At 35.5% G+C, this 22,576-nt stretch overlaps 4 protein-coding genes across 4 annotated transcripts; 3 read left to right on the plus strand and 1 right to left on the minus strand.

Annotated features, from left to right (window-relative positions):
• Positions 1-2: 2 nt before the first annotated feature.
• Positions 3-1,661, plus strand: LOC132169099 (OVARIAN TUMOR DOMAIN-containing deubiquitinating enzyme 5-like; the record flags this gene model as incomplete). Its single annotated transcript, XM_059580184.1, has 2 exons — positions 3-61; positions 606-1,661. Coding segments are annotated over 2 exons (927 nt in total), but the record flags the coding sequence as incomplete, so codon positions are not given.
• Positions 1,662-3,365: 1,704 nt separating this feature from the next.
• LOC132173094 (uncharacterized) lies at positions 3,366-11,964 on the minus strand. Its single transcript, XM_059584670.1, has 8 exons — positions 11,607-11,964; positions 9,802-9,910; positions 8,845-8,960; positions 6,453-6,572; positions 6,157-6,246; positions 5,008-5,156; positions 4,413-4,680; positions 3,366-3,788 (listed from the first exon to the last, which is right to left on the minus strand). Exons 1-8 carry the CDS (start codon positions 11,838-11,840, stop codon positions 3,636-3,638), a joined length of 1,239 nt encoding a protein of 412 aa, XP_059440653.1. The 5' UTR covers positions 11,841-11,964; the 3' UTR covers positions 3,366-3,635.
• Positions 11,965-14,402: 2,438 nt separating this feature from the next.
• LOC132169100 (uncharacterized) lies at positions 14,403-14,810 on the plus strand. Its single transcript, XM_059580185.1, has one exon. The coding sequence runs from the start codon at positions 14,403-14,405 to the stop codon at positions 14,808-14,810; it is 408 nt and encodes a 135-aa protein (XP_059436168.1).
• A 472-nt stretch (positions 14,811-15,282) lies between these two features.
• LOC132171724 (transcription termination factor MTERF15, mitochondrial-like) lies at positions 15,283-16,779 on the plus strand. Its single transcript, XM_059583108.1, has one exon. It carries the CDS (start codon positions 15,524-15,526, stop codon positions 16,733-16,735), a length of 1,212 nt encoding a protein of 403 aa, XP_059439091.1. The 5' UTR covers positions 15,283-15,523; the 3' UTR covers positions 16,736-16,779.
• The last annotated feature ends 5,797 nt before the right edge of the window (positions 16,780-22,576 follow it).

The following is a 22,576-nucleotide window of genomic DNA, read 5'->3' on the forward strand; positions in this document are numbered from 1 at the left end:
CTGATGATGATGCATCGCAAACGAAACAGGAAACTCGTGATGAAATGCTTGCTAGGCACAGGTGATTTTTTCATCACAAATCTAAACACTGATTTCATCTCTTAATGTTGATTCTTTTGTTTTGGAACAATGATGGTTTCTGGCTAGTTCCAAATTTTTCTTATTATACCAGAGGTGAGGTTGTTTTAAAATAAACACATAGCCATGTTATGGTATACCAGAGGTGACGTTACCAATATCTTGTGTCCTTTTGCAAAAAGTTGTGGAGAAGAAAGACTTAATAATTTTTAATCAAGCACAAAGGGATATTGTAAGACAATAGCCTGATTCATACTTCGAACATTTGAATGCCCCTCAAGTTTGCCTTCATGTCTATTGTGTTGTGGGATAATGATCTAGTTTTATCAGTGGTGGGTTTGATTAGAGCATGCATCAAGCACACTTTGCTCTGTAAAGCAGTGGTTGAAGAGTAGTTCTTTTTTCTTATTTTATCATCTTGTAGTAGGAGGGTAATTGAGGCTTGTCACTTAAGAATTGCTGGATTTCAAGTTTCAGCTTTTTTCTGATTCTCATGTTACTTCACAATGACTATTATTTTTGTGTAGGAAAGAGATATCACAACTGCAGAACAAGGAAATTGAACTGAAAAAGGCAGCAGCCAAAGGTAGCAAAGCTGAACAGAAAGCTAAGAAGAAGCAGGTGGAGGAAGATATCTCTCAACGTTCTACTAAGCTTAAAGAAAAACAGGCTGAAGAACTTGCTTCATTAGGCTATGTCAGTAATGATGGAGGTGGAAAGAGCAACATTGACAATTTGGTGAAAGCCATAGCTGGGGTTTCTGTTACAAGTCAACCTGACCAATCAAAGCCCAGCAAGGGTGCAAAGAGGCGAGGGAAAAGAGCTCAGCAAGAAGCAGAAAGAGAGCAAAGAATTCAGGAAGAGCAGAGCAACATTGTGAGTGAACGAATGATTGAAAATGAGAAATTGGAAAAAAAGCTTGAACCCCTTGGTTTTACTGTTAACGAAATAAAGCCGGATGGCCACTGCCTCTACCGAGCTGTTGAGGACCAGTTAGCCCTCTTATCTGGTGGTTTATCTCCTTATATGTACCAAGAGCTTCGAGAAATGGTGGCTACTTATATGAGGACACATTCGTCGGATTTCCTCCCATTTTTCCTTTCAGATAATGTGATAGAAGATGATTCCAATAATTCACTTGCAGAGAGATTTGAGAATTACTGTAAAGAAGTGGAGTCAACAGCGGCATGGGGAGGACAACTAGAACTTGGTGCTTTAACTCACTGCCTTAGAAAACATATCATGATATTTTCTGGGTCATTCCCTGATGTAGAGATGGGGAAGGAGTACAAATCTGATGGTGGAAATGGTTCATCAAAATCAAGCATCAAGCTATCATACCATAAGCATGCATTTGGGCTTGGTGAGCACTACAATTCTGTGGTCCCAATTTGATCAAGTAGGTATGCTTCGGATTATGAGTATAAATCAATTGAAATACGAGAGGTACTGCACTTTGTAGGAAATATGTGATCTCAAAGACTCCTTTCATAGGATTGTTGCTCTAAGTGAAACTACAGAAAATTTAATTGAACTCGTGTGGTTGGAGTATCTTATCTTTAACTGAGGTTGAATTTTCGTCAGTAGATGGAATTAAAGAGAACAAATAGGAAGAAAAAAAACCTGGGAAACCAGAAGGAAATCCTGATCTATTGCTTGTTTCTTTCATTTATTTTTCTTTTTGTTGGTGGTTTGGCATGAATCTATTGCTAGCATGTCTCTTAGTGAATCCGGTATGGCTTCAATAAGTGGTAAGATCTTTCTGATGGAATGTCATATTCTTTGAGAATGCAAGATGAAGCAGCAGTAGCTGCTTTAAGTCTTGAAATTCAAGAAGTAGAAACTTGTCCCTGCATGATGATCATAGGCACTGAGCCATTATAAGAGACAGGAAAGGGTATTCTCACACACTCCAACGTTCACATTCTCACACTTCTTGATGTAACTTTTAAAATTACGGACTTAGAATGGATATGATGATTTTAAAAGTCATATTAAGAAGTGTGAGAGTGAAAATGTATGTCATCCTTTAGAACAGGCTCACTTTATATAAACCCCATAACACCAATTCTATGCAGACTTGGCAAAAATGTTGCTAAACGTATCGTAATTTTGCATCAAAGCCTCACAAAATGAGTCAACAACAAAGTTCAATGGATGACTCGGGCACTCCTAGTACTCTCAAAAGAGCTGATCATCAGAAAAGGTTCTTCAGAAGTCACAGCTAGAAATCCAATGTGTAGAAGAACCCAAGCTTTGGCAGAAGGGTTTTTCCCAGAATTAGCGAAAAGCAAGGTTTGAGACATGGGTTTTTTAAATGAGCCAAACCAGAGTTCTCTTTCTGAGCTCGGCAATTGTACCTTCCGGGAAGCTGAAATAGCAGATTCTAGGGATTACTAATTATCCGCATAAAAAAAAAAAGGAAAATGTTAAGGTCATAACATAAATCCAACTTATGACCAACTTCTCTCCTACGTGTCATTTAAAAAATAAAAATAAATTAAAAAAAAATTGTTAGAGGATTTTGGAATTTTGAAAACTTAGGAAAAAAAGACAATTTGTTTGGTTTAAAATTCAAATTTTTTTACACGTAGGAGAGAAGTTGGCCATGAGTTAGATTTGTATTGTGTTCGTATCAAACCTCAAAAAATAAATAAAATAAATAAATGATCATGAGGTGAGAGATTGTAATATTGTGTTGCTTCGTTGAAGTTTTGGAGATGATGGATACATTAAATTAGTGTTTTTGATGGGAGAAAAAGTTGGGGTTAGTTTTTTATCTTGTATAAACGGTTTGGTAGTGAATGGTGTACCATATATCGTTAAATGCAACAAAATAAAATTTTGATTATAAATAACTTTATTCTTGTCCGACCAAAAATAACACATTTTACGGCCCCTCTTTTTCGTAAAGGTATACATATTATAGCTACATTTTTAAATGATTCACGTTCATTTTAAAAAAATTATATGTAAAAAGTACATGCTCTAAAGACATTATTTTAATAGACTAAGTTGAAATAATTTTCTTCAAACTTAATTTAGAAAACTTTGTTTATTAATTGAACACGCTTCATATCAGCTTAAAAATATGAGTAATGCTATACTTATAACTCTTTTACAACTCTTACAATTTATGAACCACAACATCAGCCACTAAAAACAAAAATTAACACTTCTAACACATCAAAAAAGTTGTAAAATAAACAAATTTGTAAGTTTAGTATTTTTCAAAATATATAATTCAAAAGAAAAAAAAAATCCAAATAAACTAAATAAAATGCACCTTAACACAAAAATTCATGTTCCTCCCAGTCGAGAAATAAGCAGGAAGAAAATAAATAAAACGAGAAAAATGAAGTAGGAGACTTTATCTGCCATCAACAAATAATACTCGAGAGCCAACGGCTTCACCCGATGAGAGTATAAATAGGAAACCAACACCATAATCATGTACATAAATAAAACATTAACACAAACTAAATTGGCCAAAAATAATCAACAGAACCGCCCACTAACTGATTTAGCAACGATAACTTTGAATTACTTGGGCTTGGCTACCTCCTAGAAAGACCCGAACTTTGGAGTGTTCTACTGTATTCTGCAATTACTGGGGAGTTCTTCACGAGTTCCCAAATCTTGGCAGAATTCTTCAACCAATCGCGTTCTGATACAGTCCTTGCAAATGGAGGGCAATTCATGGCTAGAACCTGAACCACACAGAATTACTTCAAATCCACTGGTCATATATTTCAAGAGAGAAAAAAAAGATGAAAAAGAAAAATTAAAGACAACTTCTGCCAGAGATTATATGCTCAAAGAAAACCCCTGTTGTAACCCATATCTTATATGAAGATACGTAATAGATATGCATCCAACTCTATTTTTTTCATGAATATAGCATGGATAGTTGGATACAATTAGGACGCGGACATGTTAGGTAAAAAAATTGAATTTTCTTCCGAAAAAAAGGTGTTCTATTCATGAAGGAGAAAATGTACACCCATCATGTACTTATAAAACTCTTATATTATTGTTTGTTAAAAGAAAGTGAAGGTTTAAATAATGTAGAACGCGAGAGCCAATGTTTTGGAAAGTGAAGAGACCTCCGAAATTCAAAATCATTATAAATGTGAAAAAAGGGTTATAAATTATGAACTCTGTTATCATTTATAGTTTCAAAATTAGTGTTATTACTTGTACCTATTTTATGCCTTTTGATTTACTCTTTGCCATATTGTAACCTGGATTTTCAAGAATTGAAATATATCGTTTTGTATCTGTATCAGTGGTTTATGGGTATGTGCATTTATCCGAGAGAGAGAGAGAGAAACCTGATCCCGCAATTTGCATAGCGTAGAAAAATAACTTTCATATTGATCTCTTGGGAAGTCATCCTTGCCCTTACGTGGGATAACAAACAAATCCGGCCACGCAAAATCAGGATCATTACTCTGCATACCAGAAGCCATGGAAGAAAGTGGTTGACCTTTGCTCATATTTCTAGATTTGTCTCTCATAAAGGAAGACATGTTGAAATAGTGTAAAATGGCCTTCCTCAGCTGGGAAAAATCTCGTGGACTGAGATCTTGGTCGGCCAATCTGCAAACAGCCAAAGCACAAATAGATTAGTTGCTTCTGTAGCTCTATTCTGCTATACAGAACAAGATATAGAAGAACAAGGCTGTAAGAGAATTTGAAATAACAAAAGGAAGTTCGAATTGGAAAAATGTTGCAACTAGTAATTTGTAGATGAATGGAGAAAATAAAACAGAGATGCCATCGTTCAGAAACAAATGAAGATAGATACAAACATATCATAGATGATATCGCCAAAAAAGTGGATCAACTCATATTCGATTGTTTCTCTGCTCTTTTTATATCTTTAAACATTTTTTCTATCTATTGTGCTAAGAAAAGATCACTCACTTTGTATGGACAAAAACTGGAGCAGACATATACTCTTCACTTTTATGGTCTTTATCTTTGTTTTCCTTTTCGGGCCCCAAATTGAAGCTCTGGGAATGAGAAGGGAGTATTGAAGATGGGTCAGGTATGCCATGTTTCAACAAGTCAACCTGAATAAAGATGTGATGTAAAAGATCATTGGGTAAAAAATATTTCCAGAAAAAAAAAAAAAAAAAAAAAAAAAGGGAATTCCCACAAAAAACAACTAGAAAAAAGTTAATGCTAATCCAAAGCTATTGAGAAGTGCTCATTTACTAACACAGAAAATCTGAGCTTGCCCTTGATGAAAATAAAAAACTGATGATAGACTATACCTTCAACTTCAATCCAACTTTTAAGTTTTCATGTAATAATGAGTCTGGTTAGTTGTTATGCATCCATGATACCAGTAGAGTTAAACTTCAGATGGAGAATAGGCAAGATAGGGTAAAAAAAAAAATGATACAATGAAAAAAGCAGATTACATGAGCTAAGGTCCTCTAACAATCTACATATGATGTAACCAGGTGCAAATGCTGTTGTCTTTATTGAGAGGAAAAAAAAAACAATCACAGATGCTCATATTCATCCAAAAAAAAAAAAAAACCACTTTCACCAACAGTTTTTAAGCAAATGAATGCACCGTGTGGATTGGACTTTAGAGGATGATTCATGGGCACTACTGAAAGAGAGGAGGATATTAACAATTGCAAAATACATAAAAGAATGTAGAAGGTGGAGAAAACAGGTAACACTTACAAACCTTTGCCCTTTAGGTGGTGGGTGGGTGGGTGGTGTGTGTGGTGTGTGTGTGTGTTGGGTGAGGGTGGTGCGTATGGGGAATAATTGCAAATTCTGACTAAATCAAATCTAAATATTAGACGAGATTCCTAGCCACATTTGAAAGTAGGAATCACATTCAAACATGCAATGAACAAAAATCTGAAACATTAATCTGAATAGAAGTTTTAAGCGTGTCATACCTAAAAATTAGGTTGCCAGATAATTTCTAAACAAACTCAAAAGATTCACTCAAAGAAAAACAGAAATAACAGATACATCGTGCCTACACAAGCAATTCTAAAAATATATAGAACATATAAGAAGCAGTAACCAAGATGAGGGTCATACTGTCAACATCAATTGCCACATGCTGTAATCATGAACTCCCTCCGATACCACAAGTAATACATGACAAACGGATGCTAGTAGAACACCAAGCTAGAAGGATTCCTTGCAGCATGGCAAAAAAGGACAATTTCATTAGACCTTCAAACATCAAAAGCTGTCAATATGTGCTTCATTGCACCACAATAAAGACAAATCCATGACAAAACCAAATATCAGGCACCACAAAACGTCTTCACAAAATTTATTTTATGCCAACAATGAAATTAACAAACCCACTACTAAGTCCTTAAAGTTACCTGAATACTCATAAGTTCATGAGCCAATTCAGCAGACAAAGACTCGCCACCTAGAACTGATATCGTGGATGAGCCATCAGGTCTCATAATCTCAGCTAAAACAGAAGGACTAAATACGGGCTGCAAGTCAATAAGAATACATCATAAATGAATACAGAGAAAACATAAGTACTCCAATATGCACAACAGTGTAGAGAATACCTAAAAATATTGAAGGAAGAGAAAGAAGGAAAAGGAGTGTAGCTTTCAAATACTTGTGTAATGTGTCAAATATGAAATTGACACGATGGCTAATGCTGTGTCTTGACTTGTTTTCCAGAGAGGGAGAGAGAAAAAGGAAGAGATGTTTACCATGATATTCATGCCTCTTACAACACAAAAGAAAGAAAGTTGTAAGCGCTAACTTACCAAGAACAAATACAATAGTCCAGACCACAACGGTCCCAACTAATCCCCCAATCTCCATAAGGGATATAAATATGAATAAATAGTTCACTTCAAGTTAATTAGTATTCACTATTGAACCACTTTAACACTGATGAGTGTCCATTGATGGTCTGTCAGTTTGAGCAGGAATAACAAAACATTTGGGATGTCAATCTACACCTTGAGGAGTGCCATCGAGCCAATCAGGCGTTTTGGGTGTATGAACGGTGCTGATCAGGAGGTTGTGGCCTTGCAGTGCAGATGTTGGTAGGTTTTCAACCAGGGAAACACAGAGGCAAGAGTCTAGTCTATGCTCAGTAGGTTTTCAGCAGATGACACTGACATACAGAAAGAGGCAAAGCGAGAGAGACAGAAAAGTGGATGAGAGAGAGAGGCAAAGGTTAGGGTTCGGAAAAATGCAAATAAGCTTGAAGCTCTAAATGAAAAATGTATTATTAAGTACTGTCGATTGGAAAGGTAATGACAAGGTTTCCAACACCTTACCATCCAACCTCCTATTTGACACAACCAGATAAAACACTGGAAACCGACAAATTTCAGTTGGTTTTTGATCAGGTCGATCGACCAGATATTCACATCCAAGTCCCACCCTCAAAATTGTAAAAACATCTCGGGGTATCAAGTTCATTCTATGTGTCTACCATGCTCTTTAAAGGGTAGATGACACTTTCTGCCACAAACTATCACCCATATACCATTTTCCCCCACAAACTACCACTCTTACATCATTCCCTATTTTGAAATTTGGGTGTCATTTTGCCCTCTCCATTCCCCCTCCGTCTAAATCAACCGTTGAATTGGATGGAAAAGTAAGTCAAATAACTAAATTGCCCTTGACAAACATGCTCATTTTACATGTTTAGATAAAAAAAAAATACTCTTATCTTTGTGCTGGTAACCAACATAAGGTGTATTTCAAAATGAAATTGATGTTTTTTTATAACATTTAATACTCCTTTCTCAAGACATGGCAATTTACTCATTGTGCATATTTTTCCATCCAACTTGAAGGTTGATTTGGACAAATAGGGTAAACTTCCACTGAAACTTCAAAAAGAAGTATGGGTTGTACTAATTTCAAGTTAAAATATATGGCAATAAATGGAACAGGGATGATAGTTTATGGGAAGAAAATATCATTTACCCAAAATAAGATACACAAAGATGCAGGCACATAAGCTAACTTCAAGGAGGAAAATTGGATACCCACAGAACATGAGGCCAGTCCTATACACAGTATGCCAATTAAGTGACTAAATTCGTTATCCTTGACGCAATTTTTGAAGGTGCCTGCCTTGCTTCAGCTAGCTTTCATTATATATTGCCACGATGCCCACAAACTTGCTACTTTTTCATCAACGATATCCTTAATTTTTTTCAATATTAGACATTCTACTACTCATCCATGAAAAATATTTACTTCAAATGTATTTCTATAGTGTTTAGAATATACGAAAAGACAAATTGCTTAGGAATGTAAAATTCATGATTAATTAGTATGAGTGTATAGCACGCCAAATGTTAAATATTTATGATACAATCACCATAATGACTAGAAGGGCAATTGAAAAAACAAATATGTACATGAAAATTTAATGTGGGACATGAAAAAAAAAAAAGATCAAAGCAAAGATGTCTTGTTCTGCTTAATCGGTTTGACTGTCTCGCTATCCCATTAGTTAATTAGTCATAAGGTTTTCTTTAGCTCCTACTTCTAAGTTTTGGCTTCCCAAATCTGCTTCAACTTTTGAAGATCTAAATGATTCTCAACTTGTGGCTTCATTTATGAGATTCAATGTATAGCGAGAAGGAATACATGATACATAAATCAATTGACATTTTGACATCAATGATGGAGTAGACAAGAAAAATTAAAATTAACATCTTGTTTCTACAACAAAGAAGAAGGATATGATTAAACAAAAGAAAAATATTAGCATAAAACCTGGGTATCAAGAAGTATAATCCGTTCAGCAGATATCCTTGGTTCAATGCCCACAGTACAATGCCTTGCCATTGCCCTAGTATCTTCTGATTGTGTTGCAAATGGAGGTAGCATTCCTGTAAGCTAGTATACTATAGTTATCTTATTGAAGTACCTCATGGTGCTACTGCACATACTAAGTAAAACTTTTTTCTATAGATGAACAAAATTTTAATGCTTATTATCCACATATGAAGGAAACAAGACTGCAGCTGAATTGATTCTGAACTGTCACACAAACAGCAGCATGAAGCCTAAAAGATAATATTTCTAGACAAAATGGACAGATGGCGTACAGCATTTTTTAAGGCATAGTTAGACAAGAACCCTTGGCAAGACAAAGATACAACTATACAGTAATACAAAAGGTTAAAGAGGATCATCCTCTCCATAACGCAGTACATATTAAGAAAGGCACAACACAGCCTAGTCAAAATATGCATTTAATTTTAGCCTTCAGTATGTGTTTGTTCCTTCCATGAGTGTCATTGACCATAGGGCAGAACTAGGTTGCAATTCCACAGCATAAACTTTTTTCCTCATCTTAGGTAGTGTTTTCATAAAAACTCAAAGTTGACGGAAACAAGAAATGTTTTCTTAAAAACCTAAAGAGAATGGTGGGATACTATTCCCTAGTCTAGGAGATGTGTTCAAAGGAAATGATACAAGGAAATGGAAACTACAATCCCATTCCATTCCCTCCTAAGCATCTCATTCAAAAGTTGATGGAATGCTTCATTCCCTTCATAGCATGCTGTTATTGAATTCCAATTCCATTTTGTTCTGACCAAAAATAAGGCGCCATTTTTCACCTGTTTTCCCACCTTGTTCTACAGTAGTGAATGGTAGCATCGATTTGGGCCCTTATTGGTTAATTAAAACACAATAAATAATAAAAACTGCACAATCATTACTCACCAGGAGAGCTTGCATCAAATCCATAAAGCTCATTCATAATCACCGACTTGCCCACCCCAGTCGGACCAATCACTCCCACCACCATAAAATCAGTATTCTCAGTTAGAAACTGCAAAATTAACACAAGTCATTAGGTTACTTCTATCTCATTCTTTAACAGTCTTTCTCTGTCTGTTTGGTTGCACAGAAACTGCATAGGCTAAAAAACATATGAGAGAGAGAGAGAGAGAGAGAGGAACAGTCATATTATCATCTTGAATCTCTGCTTTTTTTTCATATTTAAAACTGGGGAAAATTGCTTCAACTCAAGTGAGCAAAAGGCAACCAATTGGCTCACCTGAGATCATCATTTCTTTCTATAATTTTTTTTTTTTTTTAATGAAGAGGAAACCCTTCAAGGCAGGGCTACTTTGTGTACTCACCCATATCAGGTAAACCTCAGACACATGCAAAGCGCCCTCTCCATACGGATTGGGTAATACTCCAACTTTACTAGTAGGCTAGCCCTAAAGAATTGTATGCACTCAAAGGGATTCGAACCTTAGTCTTGATGAAAATGCCACCAAGACCGAGGCCCTTACCACTTGAGCTAACCCCTTTGGGGTTAAATATCAAACCAACAAAACATAAAGTTCAAAACTTTACCCAGTTGCTAAGAAAGATTTTGAAAATGAGAGAGGTTGCTAAGAAGTTCTTGAGGTTCATGGTGGGGGACGGAACTCAAATTCATCTACGGCTAGATAATTGGCATCTGGATGGTGTTGGTGGAGAAGGATGGCTATAGGGTGGCTTATGACTCTAGAAGTAAACTGGATGCTAAACTATTTACAGTAATGCTTGGAAAAGAACAATTGTTCTACTAGCAATGATACTTGGGAAGAAATTCTTAGTAGAAGGCCTAAAGTGGAGTGGTGGAGACTGGTTTGTTTTCTTTACCTATTCGCAAGCGTTTATCATTTGACTTTATATTAGGAATGGTCTAACAACCGGAGAAAAAGGGGCGAGCTGGGGTTATAGAGGAGAGGTGCAATGTGTGTATTGCAGAAGTTGTATGGAATGTATTGAACCCTTGTTCTTTGATTGTGGATATAGCAAAAGGTTATGGCAGGAACTAATGAGGAAAAACCTAGTGCTTGATCCTCCTTCTACTTGGCCTGAAATCATAAGAGCCTAAGGATAAACATATGCAAACTATGCTGGAGTGCCGCTGTATCTCATCTTTGGAGACACTGGAATAACATTAGGCATGGTAAACTACCTCGAGCTGAAGAGAAAGAAACTGTTACATTATGTTGCTTGGGATGTAAGAAAATAGAATTAGGGGTATAGGAAAATTCAGGAGAAATGTGATGTGAATGTAAAAATCTCTATAAATTGGGTATTACCCTTGAAATCTTAGCATTGACAGATTTGGTTGTATTGGTGTTTCCTTGGTGATCTAGCTTTAATGCTAGAGTGTGTGTGGTGTAGCTTTGTTTTGTGTTGATGAAATTTCATTCATCCAACAAAAAAAAAAAAAAAAAACTTTACCCCATTGTTTGGTTGCTGAGAAAAATGGGGGAAAATATATGAAATACGCAATTTCAAGTTTTTAGGAATTTTTTTTTTTCAAAACAATTACACGTTCCTAGGCCACGGATTTTTTTTTTTTTTTTTTTTTTAATAATGACTGTCTGCATTGTGGGATAGGTATTTCTAATTACCAATAACGCGCTTAGATTAAAAGCTTGTAACTTTATTTAATTTCTTCAATTTTCTTCCATTATATATATAAGGAGAGAGAGAGAGAGAGAGAGAGAGAGTACAGGGAGAAAGCGATCGATGTGGAAGTCCCAGGAGTCAGAGAGGAGGTTGAGGGACCCGATTGAAGGAAGGCGGGACCTAAGCGACGCCGTTTCATCATCGGTAGCGCCGCCACGTCCGAACTTGCCGGCAACCGGTCCGCCAGTGACCAGTCCGGGCTTTGCTAACAGGATCTTAGGAGGAGGTGGAGCCGAAGAGGGATTCGACGAACCGGTGCCGCCGGTAGACCCTGCCATTTGACGCCTTTCTCTCTCTCGGTCTCTCTTTCGTTCCCAAAACCTCAATAAATCACTTTGCAGTTTGCACAAGGCTGTTGCGCCGCTTTCGGGTTTTAGGAATTATAAATAAATATAAAATTTTTCTACGTAAATAGGGAATTTTGAGAATCTCTTATTACAAACAATTTGAGAGAATTTTGAAATTCTCTCAAATTGTTTGTAATAAGAGATTCTCAATAACATATAAACATCTTCATTTGTTTCCACCGTTAAATGTAAATTATGTAATTGAAGACTCAAATTTAAAAATCTAAAAATTTTATATTTTAGAAAAACTAAGGAAATTCAAATCCTTTTATTTGTTCCAAATTAATGCGTCATTCTTTAATAAAAGGATACAAAAATGTACTTTGTGCCAAGACTATAAGACAAAATCAAAAAATTTGAAATTGTTTTTGTGTTTTTCTTTTCATTATTTCGAATTTTATTTTTGAAAAGCGGTGTATCTTCATTTCGAGTAATGCTAGGGCCAAATTTTTTATTTTCTTTTTATTCTTCCAAAGTTGATTTGTGATGAAATCATTATTAAATTTATGGTTCATTAAATTTTGATTTGATGATGATTTTAAAAATCACACAAACTTTAAGGAAAAAAAAAAAAAAAGGGTTCGCTTATGTTTTTATATTTAGGCTAGGAACCAATTTTTGAGTAAAGCTTATGACTGGGTGAAATTGAGGTTTTTGGAGGCAGTTAACGGCATATGGATTTTGCAGTGCAATGTATTAATCTCATCATGATGTGTGTTAGTACAGCCAATTATATTGTTATTGTAAATGGTAGCCCTATAGGAAGGATTTATCCAACTCGTGGGATACGACAGGGGGACGCAATTTCGCTATACTTATTTCTTCTCTGTGCAGAAGCTCTTAGTTCCCTCCTGTCTCGGGCTGATGGTGAGGGTTTCCTTTTGGGGTTTCCTGACGTTGAAGAAGGGACCTCGCCTCAACCATCTATTCTTCGCAAATGAAAATTTACTATTTTACAGAGCGGACCTTAGCCACCAGAGGCGGTTGACAAAATTGTTGAGCACCTATGAGTAAGCCTCAGGCCAACGATTGAACCGAGAAAAAAATCACTATCTTTTTTAGTAGAAATACACCCATAGAGGCCCTGCAACATATTCTGAAGGTTTCAGGGATCCCATAATTGCAGAGATATGACCCGTATCTAGGCTTGCCGGTCCTTGTTGGAAAGTCTATAACCAAAGTGTTTCAGAACATCAAAGATCGAGTATAGAAGCACTTACAAGACTATAAATTGAAATTCCTCTCTCAGGCTGGTGAAGAGATCTTGTTAAATGTGTCATTCAAGCTATACCAACATATAGCACGAGTGTATTTTTATTGCCAAAAGCACTATGCTCTTAAATCAATTCTTTAATGCAAAAGTTTTTGTGGGATCATCAATCGAATGATTCACGCATTCAATAGATGAGTTGGGGGAGGTTGGGACTTCCTAAGACACGAGGGGGTATGGGTTTTAGAGATCTACATTGCTTTAATCAAGCTCTCCTAACCAAGCAATGCTCGAGATTAAGAAAAACGAATGACAGTCTCACCTCAAGGATCATGAAGGCCAAGTATTACCCGAGATGTTCCATTCTCGAGGCATAAGTGGGCAACAAACCTTCTTTTGCATAGAGGAGTATCCACAGCACGTGCGGTCTTGTTAAAGGTGGTTTGATATGTAGAATTGGGCATGGGTCCAATGTGAGAATTTGGGGTGAAAAATGGCTGCCTAGATACTTTTGTTCAATCTCCACGAAAATGCCTAGCAACTGACATGGCTGTTAGAGAGCTTATTGACCAAGACACACATTGATGGAAGCAAAATTTATTGGAGGAGATTTTTAGTCCATACGAAGTTAGGGTGATAAGGACCATTCCAATTAGCAATACTAACCAACCAGATGTACAAATTTGGAGGGGTACGGCTAAGTGAAATTTTTCGGTGAGCAGCACTTATCACCTTGACAAAGAACATGAAACCTATTATCAAGCTGAATGCTCAACACAAGCGGGAGAAAGTGTAATATGGCGAGGTATCCAGAAGTTGACTATCCCTAATGCCGGGAAAAATTTTATGTGGCTTGCCACAATCTCTTGCCCACAAGAGACAATCCGGTTTGGTGAAAGGTTATTAATGATCCCTCGTGTCCAATATGTGGCTTAGCAGCAAAAACTACCTATCATATTCTATGGGGTTGTCCCTCAGCAATGGACGTATAGGGTGCTAGCTAGGAATTTTTTTTCATAAATGTGACGGGGAAGAATTCATGCGATTCGTGGAAATTGCCCAGAAACTCTAGTTTTGACGGAATGCGCGGATCTATGAGGGACGCTTTACCCATCCAAATGAAATTGTATAAGGGGCTGCCAGTGTTGTAGAAGAGTTTCAATAGGTTACACTAGCTAAAGCTGGAGTTTTTGCTGCTCGTGAGGATGGGAAAGAAAATTGGAAAAACCTCTAGAAGGTTGGTATAAAGTGAATTGTGATGCAACAATTGATAACATGGGCGAATGGGAGTGGGTATTGTGGTGAGAGACCATGAAGGTAGAGTGAGAGCGGCTAGGAGTTTTATGAATATGGGTTCACTGGAGTCGATTGCCGTCGAGGCACTAGCAACTTTTTATGCGGCCAGTTTGTGCGAAGAAATTGGTCTCCACAGTATACTCTTGGAAGGTGATGCACACCTGGTGATTGTTGCTCTAGAGGCTAAGGACCAGAATGGCAACACGTATGTTCATCTCGTGGAAGTTATGAGGTTGGTTTTGAGCTCTTTTCATATATGGCAGATTTGCCATTTGAGTAGGGATGCTAATAAGGCGGCTCATGGTTTAGTTAAGGAGGCCATAAGACATGTCAACGGCAGGGCTTGGATGGATGTTATTTCTAAATGTATTTGTGATATTGTTTTGATAGAGTAATCTCCTCTATTTGAATGATTGATATATGAGAATTCATAACCTTTTTTTTTTTAAAAAAAAAAAAAAATGTACGCAAGAATTAAGATTGAATGCAGCCCTTCACTCACATTTATTAAAAAAAATAAAAAATTAAAAAAAATAAATAGAGAGAGAGAGTTGCATTACCTTAAAAAAAACTTGGAGAGTGTTACGCTTACAAACAAATTTTACAAAAAAACTTTAATAAACTGATGTGGCACAATATGATTAGGTTTTTCAAAATTTGAACTTATCTTATATCCAATCATGTTGTGCCACGTCAGTTTGTAAAAATTTTTCGTTAAAATTTATTTGTAAACCTAACATTAAAAAAAAAAAAGCAAGCTCGGACGCACAAACATGAATTTTAAAACAAATTCAGTTTTTTGAGAATGAAATATCTCTCCCGAAAGTGTTTTCTGAGAATTATTCATTTTTTGCGGAGAAAACTTCGATAATTGTAGTATTTTTCTTCAAAAGTAGAATACGAAAACGAATAACGACGAGGTATACAACATATGAGACTTCCCAAACGATCCTTCATATTCTGAAGCACTGGAAGAATAGCTCAGAGGCGGCCATACCAGGATGGAATTTTGACATGTCCAGCTTATTGCCAACCCAGCCCTCGAGAGGATCTCTTGATAAACAAGAAGCGGTCTGAGACTGAGTGGGACAAATTCGGTGAGTCAACAATGTTTGCTCTTCTATGTTCAAGACAGGTTGTATTACTCAAAGGTAGGAGGACCCAACTGGGGCTTTTTCAGCAAAATGCTTTCTTTATTCTAAAATCATTCACATCGATAGGATTATTTGAATCTAATGAAAGGCAAGAAGAAGAAAAACATTCTTTTACAGTGTCTTACCTCATAAACTCATGCGGGTTGTCCCCAAAATCTGCTATTTTAGCATCCGAGAGGATGAACTTTGAGAACCCAGCGAGACCAGACTCGGTGCTTAATCTTCTCAAAGAGAATGGATTCACCAATACCCAGATCTCCAAACTTGTCAGGATTCATCCACTGTTGCTTTTATCTGATCCTGAGAAGACCCTTTTGCCCAAGATTGAGTTTTTCCGTTCTGTGGGGGTTTCGAGCTCTGCCCTCCCTGTGATCCTCTCTTCAAATCCAATGTTGTTAGCAAGAAGCTTAGAGAAACAGCTAATCCCCTGCTATGATTTCCTCAAGAGTGTGGTTCTTGTCAACGATAAAGTCCTTAAAGCTTTGAAGCGCTCACCACGGGCTTTTCAATATAATGTGGCAAATAATATGGCTCCTAACATTGCACTTTTGAGACAACTTGGAGTGCCTCAATCTACCATTACTTTCTTGGTAAGTAATTATCCTTATGAGGCGTTTACTACGCATACTAGGTTTGTTGAGGCTGTCCATCAGGTTATGGAAATGGGATTCGATCCCTTGAAAACGGTGTTTGTCCTGGCAATCCAAGTGTTAGTGAAGATGCGTAAACCAGATTTGGAGTCAAAGATGGAGTTTTATATGAGGTGGGGTTGGTCTAAGGACATGGCCCTCTCTGCATTTAAAAGGTATCCAAATTGTATGGTTTTATCAGAAGAGAAGATCACGAAAGCAATGGACTTCCTTATGAACAAAATGGGTTTGCCATCTGCTAATATTGCTAGAAATCCTAAAGTTCTATTTTACAGCTTGGAGAAGAGGATAATGCCTAGGTTTTCAGTTATTCAGATTTTACAAGCAAAGGGTTTGGTCAAGAATGATTTGTCCTCAGGATCTATCATACTACCGAGTGAAAGGTGCTTTGTGGAGAAGTTTTTGATCAAATTTCAAGATGATGTTCCTGAACTGTTGAATGTGTATCAGGGTAAGATGGATCTTATCGAGGTTGGAAGTCAATCTCAGAATGTATGTGGTGCTAAAAAGTTGTAACATTTTGACTTCCAACTTAAGGTATTTCTCGACTTTTAATTCAATTCCAGTTTAACATGTCATACTTATTTTATTGGATAAAGCATATGCATCATCTTGTACCGTTTTCAGATGGATATGTGTTTTCCTAGACAAGGGTTTCAAATATTAACTCATGACATGAATTGTTAATTTCATACAGAATACCTGACTCACATAGTCACATATATTTGACTACTCGTCTCCTACACCCAAAAAGATTGAGGCCAAAAAGAAAATGTAAAATAGGGATGTTGTTTTTATAAAGGGCATGGGTATTTTTGATGGCTTAAGTTATGCTTACAATCTTTTTAATGTTATGGAATATCTTCGTTTGAGTTCAAAGTGATTTTACGTTATGAGAATGCCTTTAGCTTAAGGCACCTAATGTGAATATGTGATTGATTGATGCTATATGCTCAAGACGCTGGTCTGAAAAGCACTATCCATCCAGCAAATTCACCTTCTAGTCAACCTATGTTTGGTCAATTATGAGACTTAAAATAAATGTACTCCTGAACACTTTGATTTCTCATAACAAGTCTTCTTCAGAACAGATAGAGAAATTGGTTGCATTCTTGAATCTTGAAACCTTCTGGGATATAACTTGTGTTTTCTCCTTTATCTTTATATATGCAGTTACTTTTTTTCTTTGTTCGAAGTATGCAGTTGCTCAACTTAACCATAGGTGACCTGAAATTTGGTGCTGCTAATTTACTTTCTTTGGGTGCATTCTTAAGCTTGTTGAGTTTTTGGTTTCAAATTTTATTGGTATTATTATTATTATTATTATTATTATTTTGTTTTTTACCTTTTGCAACGTTATTGGTATTAATTCTGTGGATGTTAACGCATAAAGTTTTCAGCCATGATAACAGACTCATCCATCATATGTTGGCCTCATCATTGCCACTGCTCTGAACTAAATTTCCACCTGGTTGGGTGATCCCATGTGCTGGATGAAAGATATTTTTAACTTGAATCGTTGATCATTTGTATCATCATCATCATCATCATCATTAATTATTATTAGGGAAAAGTCCATATACCCCCCTCTAACTACATCCATTTAACAATGTCTTCCCAAACTTTCAATTGGAACAATGTCTCTTCCCCCAAACTAACAAAACATTACCAATGTCCCTCCCAAGGCTTACAAAAAGACAAAAATGACCATAATGTTTTGTCAAAAGACTCAAAAACACAAAAATACACCTATAAATTCGAAAAAAACAAACGATTTTTTATTTTATTTTATTTTTTGAATTTTATTAAGGGGACATTGACAAGTTTGGTAGTTTTGGAGGGACATTGTCGCAATTGAAATTTGGGTGGGATGTTGTTAATTGGGTTGTAGTTTGAGGGGAGTATATGGACTTTTCCCTTATTATTATTATATCCTTTAACTTGAATCCTTCTTGTTATTGTTCTTTAATTTTCTCATCCATTTGTTTTGTATGCTTCTGCACTATGTAGCTCAAAGTACGCAAAGATACCACTATTATCGTGCTCAAACAGGAAAAATAAGATGATTCATAAGGCTTCTCCCCAATAGGGAGGGGCATGAAGTGATAGTCCTAGAACATTCTAAGACTGATTGCCCAATAGACTAGGAAAACTCTAGTTTGGGCAAAAGGGTCTTAGTATCTGCCAGCAGTTTGGAGAATATCGTAACTGATCTGGAAAGTTGGGCCTTGGTGAGCTTATGGTCCCTGAGAAAGCTAAGGACCTAATCTGGTATTTCTGGAGTTTGAGAATGTACCTTCTGGGCCCAAAATTGCAGCGCCCATGGATGGCCACATGAGTTTATGGGGACTGAATTTGCTTTATATGGTCTTCTCTGGCATTATAATGGAAGAGCCTAAGGGTGACTAGTGGTAATTCTAGTTTGAACTGAAGTATGGTGGTGGCCTAGAATAGTTTTTACTGAGTGAAGCTAAAATACTTGCTAAAGCGATAGCAAGGTGTTGAATGGAGGGTTTGGTGCACAGCAGGAACTCATTTGGATTGAGTTAACTTAGCTGGGAATTTGGGATGCTTCACATCTTTGGTATACGTAGTAATTTTTGCTGTGAAAAACTCTATCCATAGAATTCAATTGAAAAATCTACAGAATCCCAATGTTCTAATTAGTAACAATCTTTACAGAACATCATGTCTTCCAACTGAGAAGAAAAGTAATAATGTTGAGACGCATCCTTGCTGACACATTGGAGTTAAAGAAGCTAGTCTAGGATGGTTATCTGCAATGTGCAAATTCGAAAACCTTAAGAGGTTGGTCAACCTCTGTAATTGGGAAATGCTGTCCCACCCTCCCATTGGTCTTACATAAAACCATAATTGTGCTGTTAATCTTTTGTCAAAACCCTCTTTCCCCATTGATGGTCAAACATAATAGGTGTTTTGAATTTTGGATCTGTGGAAGTTGCCAAAAATGCATAGAGAGATACACCTTGCTCCTGATTTGTCAATTAGGTTCATGTTTTTAGAATACCCGGCAAATTTTGGTTTAGTTTCTCAAGTGAGATTGAAATTGGAAGGATTTGCTGTCATGTTGTGCACCTAGCAAAAATTTTGAATTACGAGCTCTCTCCAAATAATGTCAGCTTTTTTAAGGTGTTTCTCTTGTGTACTTTCTATGTATTTGGGTTGTACCTTGCGCTTTTAATAATATTTCGATTACTTATATATACATATAAAATGTTAGTTTTTAAGGCTCATAGTGAAATATCCATTGCCATTTGTGACATTGGTGGTGTATTATCCAAAATTCTGTGCTTCATGGTGATTAGATCGAAAGCTAATTTTTATTTTTTTTTATTTTTTTTATGATATCTAAGATATGTTGAGGCCAACTTATTTGATAATTTATAGATTGCTAAGTGAAACAGTATCCTCAGGCAGTTTATTTTGTCAAGATCATCAGTTAAATTGGAAAAAATTTCTTTGATTAGATGATGCAGAACCTCATGACTGGCACAAACTTTAAAGCACGTTTTGCACAGGGCACCCAAGGGTTCTCATTTCACACAATTGACAAGGAAATATTGGAAAAGTGAACTGTCAATTACCATTTATACTTCTCCCCATCCTCTAATTGACAATTTCCTCTTTGTTTTTCTTTTTTGGTAATCCTATATAGGAATTAACAGCTACCTAGTACGTTTTGTATGTTGGAGAAAACAAATAACAAAAAGAAGACACAGAGAATTACCTTTAAATGTAGAGAATTACCCTTTTGGGGGAAATTTAGAGGGAGGGTTTCATGACCACATGAGCAGTGTGAAGACCAACATTACTCATGTTGAAATGGGTTTATTAAGAATATAGTGTTTGACTTGAAAAAATAACAAAGAATCTCTTTTACACTATTGGAATAGATGGTACAATAGCCTAAGATTTTGCCTTTGTATTCAGTTTTTGGATCTAAATCTGGTTTATCATTTCCTCATGAAATGCTATTGGGAAGAAAATGTTGCTTCGTAAGATTTTCTTATTTGCATAACATTATTCAACACAGTAAATACGTGTTAATTTCTAATCCCTTGATAAACGGGAATAAATTTCTCTCAATTTTAAATGAAATTTATGGTCGGAATTTAAAGTTAATAAATTTAACGATGTAAATTATTTAAAAATGGGTATGGTGGGTCTTAGATTTCAACCTCTCCGTGATTTGTTAACTTAAACACACCATGGATTCCATCACTAAACATTATATTTATATATTCTGTTTGGAATTGTGATTTAAAAATAACAATTTTAAACATGCGATTTGAAAACTTCATTTTTAAAACGCAGTTAAACATTTGATAAAATTACAGTTTGGTCATTAAAATTGGAATTTAACCTTTAAAATCATTTGTTTTTTTTTTAAAACACGCATTTATTTGCTTGCAACTTGAAAATACATATTTTTTTACATTTTCAAATTGCAAATTTTCAAAAATGCACTCTTAAACAATATATGTTATGTGATTTGGCTTAAAATCACACTTTCAATCTACGAAATTATAGTGTCAAACAAAAGTAATGTTATATACCATCTTTTTTTTCCTCATTTATCTTCTGGGTTAAATACTTTATTCATCCATGTGGTTTTTTTTTTTTCCCCTTTTTTTTTTTTTTTTTTTCTTCCTAAGGTTTACTTTTTATCATATGAGGTATCTAGGGTTTGCATAAAGACAGAGATGGTACTTTCGTCAAACTTCCGTTCAAAAATTGACGTAAATCCATGTCAGCGCCCCTTAAATTTTGATAGGTGTCCACCTACAAAATTAAAAAAATAATAATAATAATAATTAAAAACACAAAAAATTAAAAAAATTAAATTTGGGGGTGGCTGGCCACCTCCTTTGGCCATGGGGGTGGTTGCACGGCCCCTTGGGGGTGGCCACCCATCCCACCATCTGGTCCCCCATCTCGCCACCCCAATCCGGCCAGGTGGCCCCTAACCACCCCCAAATGGCCAAAGAGCCACCTCCAATTTATTATTATTATTTTTTTAATTTTAAATTAATTAAAATTAATTTTTTAATATTTTTAGTGTTTTTAATTTTTTTTAATTTTGTAGGTGGACACCTGTCAAAATTTGAGGGGCATTGACACGGCGTTCCATCAAATTTTGGACGGAATTTAGACGGAGGTACCATCTCTCTCTTTAGGCAAACCTATAATAAAAAGTAAACCCTAAAGGGCAAAAAATAAAAAAGTTAAACTACGTGAGTGAATAAGGTATTTAACCCTTATCTTCCGATGTAGCTTTTAAAATTATAATTAGATTTATAATAGATCACTATTAAATTTTGATCCAACTTTGAAGAGATATAAAAACGATACATATTATTATTTACAAAACACACTCTTAAACAAGAATGAAAAAATTTTGGAATCTTGTAGGAGGGAAAAAAAAAATAAATAATAAAATTACAAACACCAAAGCGTGCCAAAATGTTCATATTAAATAATGATAATGACGGAAATGCTTTAAGATGAATGAAAATTAGATTACTTAGGGATTTGAAGTTTGTTATTTTGAGTGTAGAATTTGACATTACAAATCTAATACAAGTTGGGAAATATTGTAAAAATTAAAAGATTAAAGAAATATTAAAAATTTGATAATAGTTTTTTTTTTTTTGACATGTCCATACAAGAGGGGAATGACCCCTAGCTAATTGAGTTAGCCCTTGGAGACACAAATTTGCTGATAGTTAGTACCAAATGTAGAACCAAAAAACGAAAAAGGTCACTCTTCCATATCATTTTGGGCTACTTATTAAAAAAAAAAGGAAAAATTTCACAAAATTCTTATGAACTTCCACGCGTTTTGAAAGTACTCCCCAAAGCTCAAAAACTATCAATTAAAGGTATCAAACTTTTAATTTATTTCAATTATTTTATTTAGTTAGAATTTTTTGTTAAATATTGTCAAAATTTTTAAAATACTCATGTTTTTATTATAAGAAAATAAACACAACTAATTGTATAGATTCAAGTGTTTGTTTTTATTATTTTTATTTTATTTTATTTTTTATTTTTTATATATACTTTGCAATTTTTTTTATATAAAAAAAATGAATATATTGGGTATTTTTACAAAAAGGGTTAAATACTAAATTAGTCCCTAGGGTTTCACAACTTTATTTTTTCCCCCTTGGGGTTTCATTTTTATCACAGGAGGTCTCTGTGGTTTTGATAAGTGACCAAATTAGTCCATCCGTTAGTTGACCGTTAGTTGACCGTTAAACTGACACGTGGACCAATCAGACGTCGACACGTGGCACATATATTAATTTTTTTTTAATTAAAAAAAATGTTTTT

The sequence above is a fragment of the Corylus avellana genome, chromosome ca2 (assembly GCF_901000735.1).
Source record: "Corylus avellana chromosome ca2, CavTom2PMs-1.0".
Lineage (NCBI taxonomy): Eukaryota > Viridiplantae > Streptophyta > Magnoliopsida > Fagales > Betulaceae > Corylus > Corylus avellana.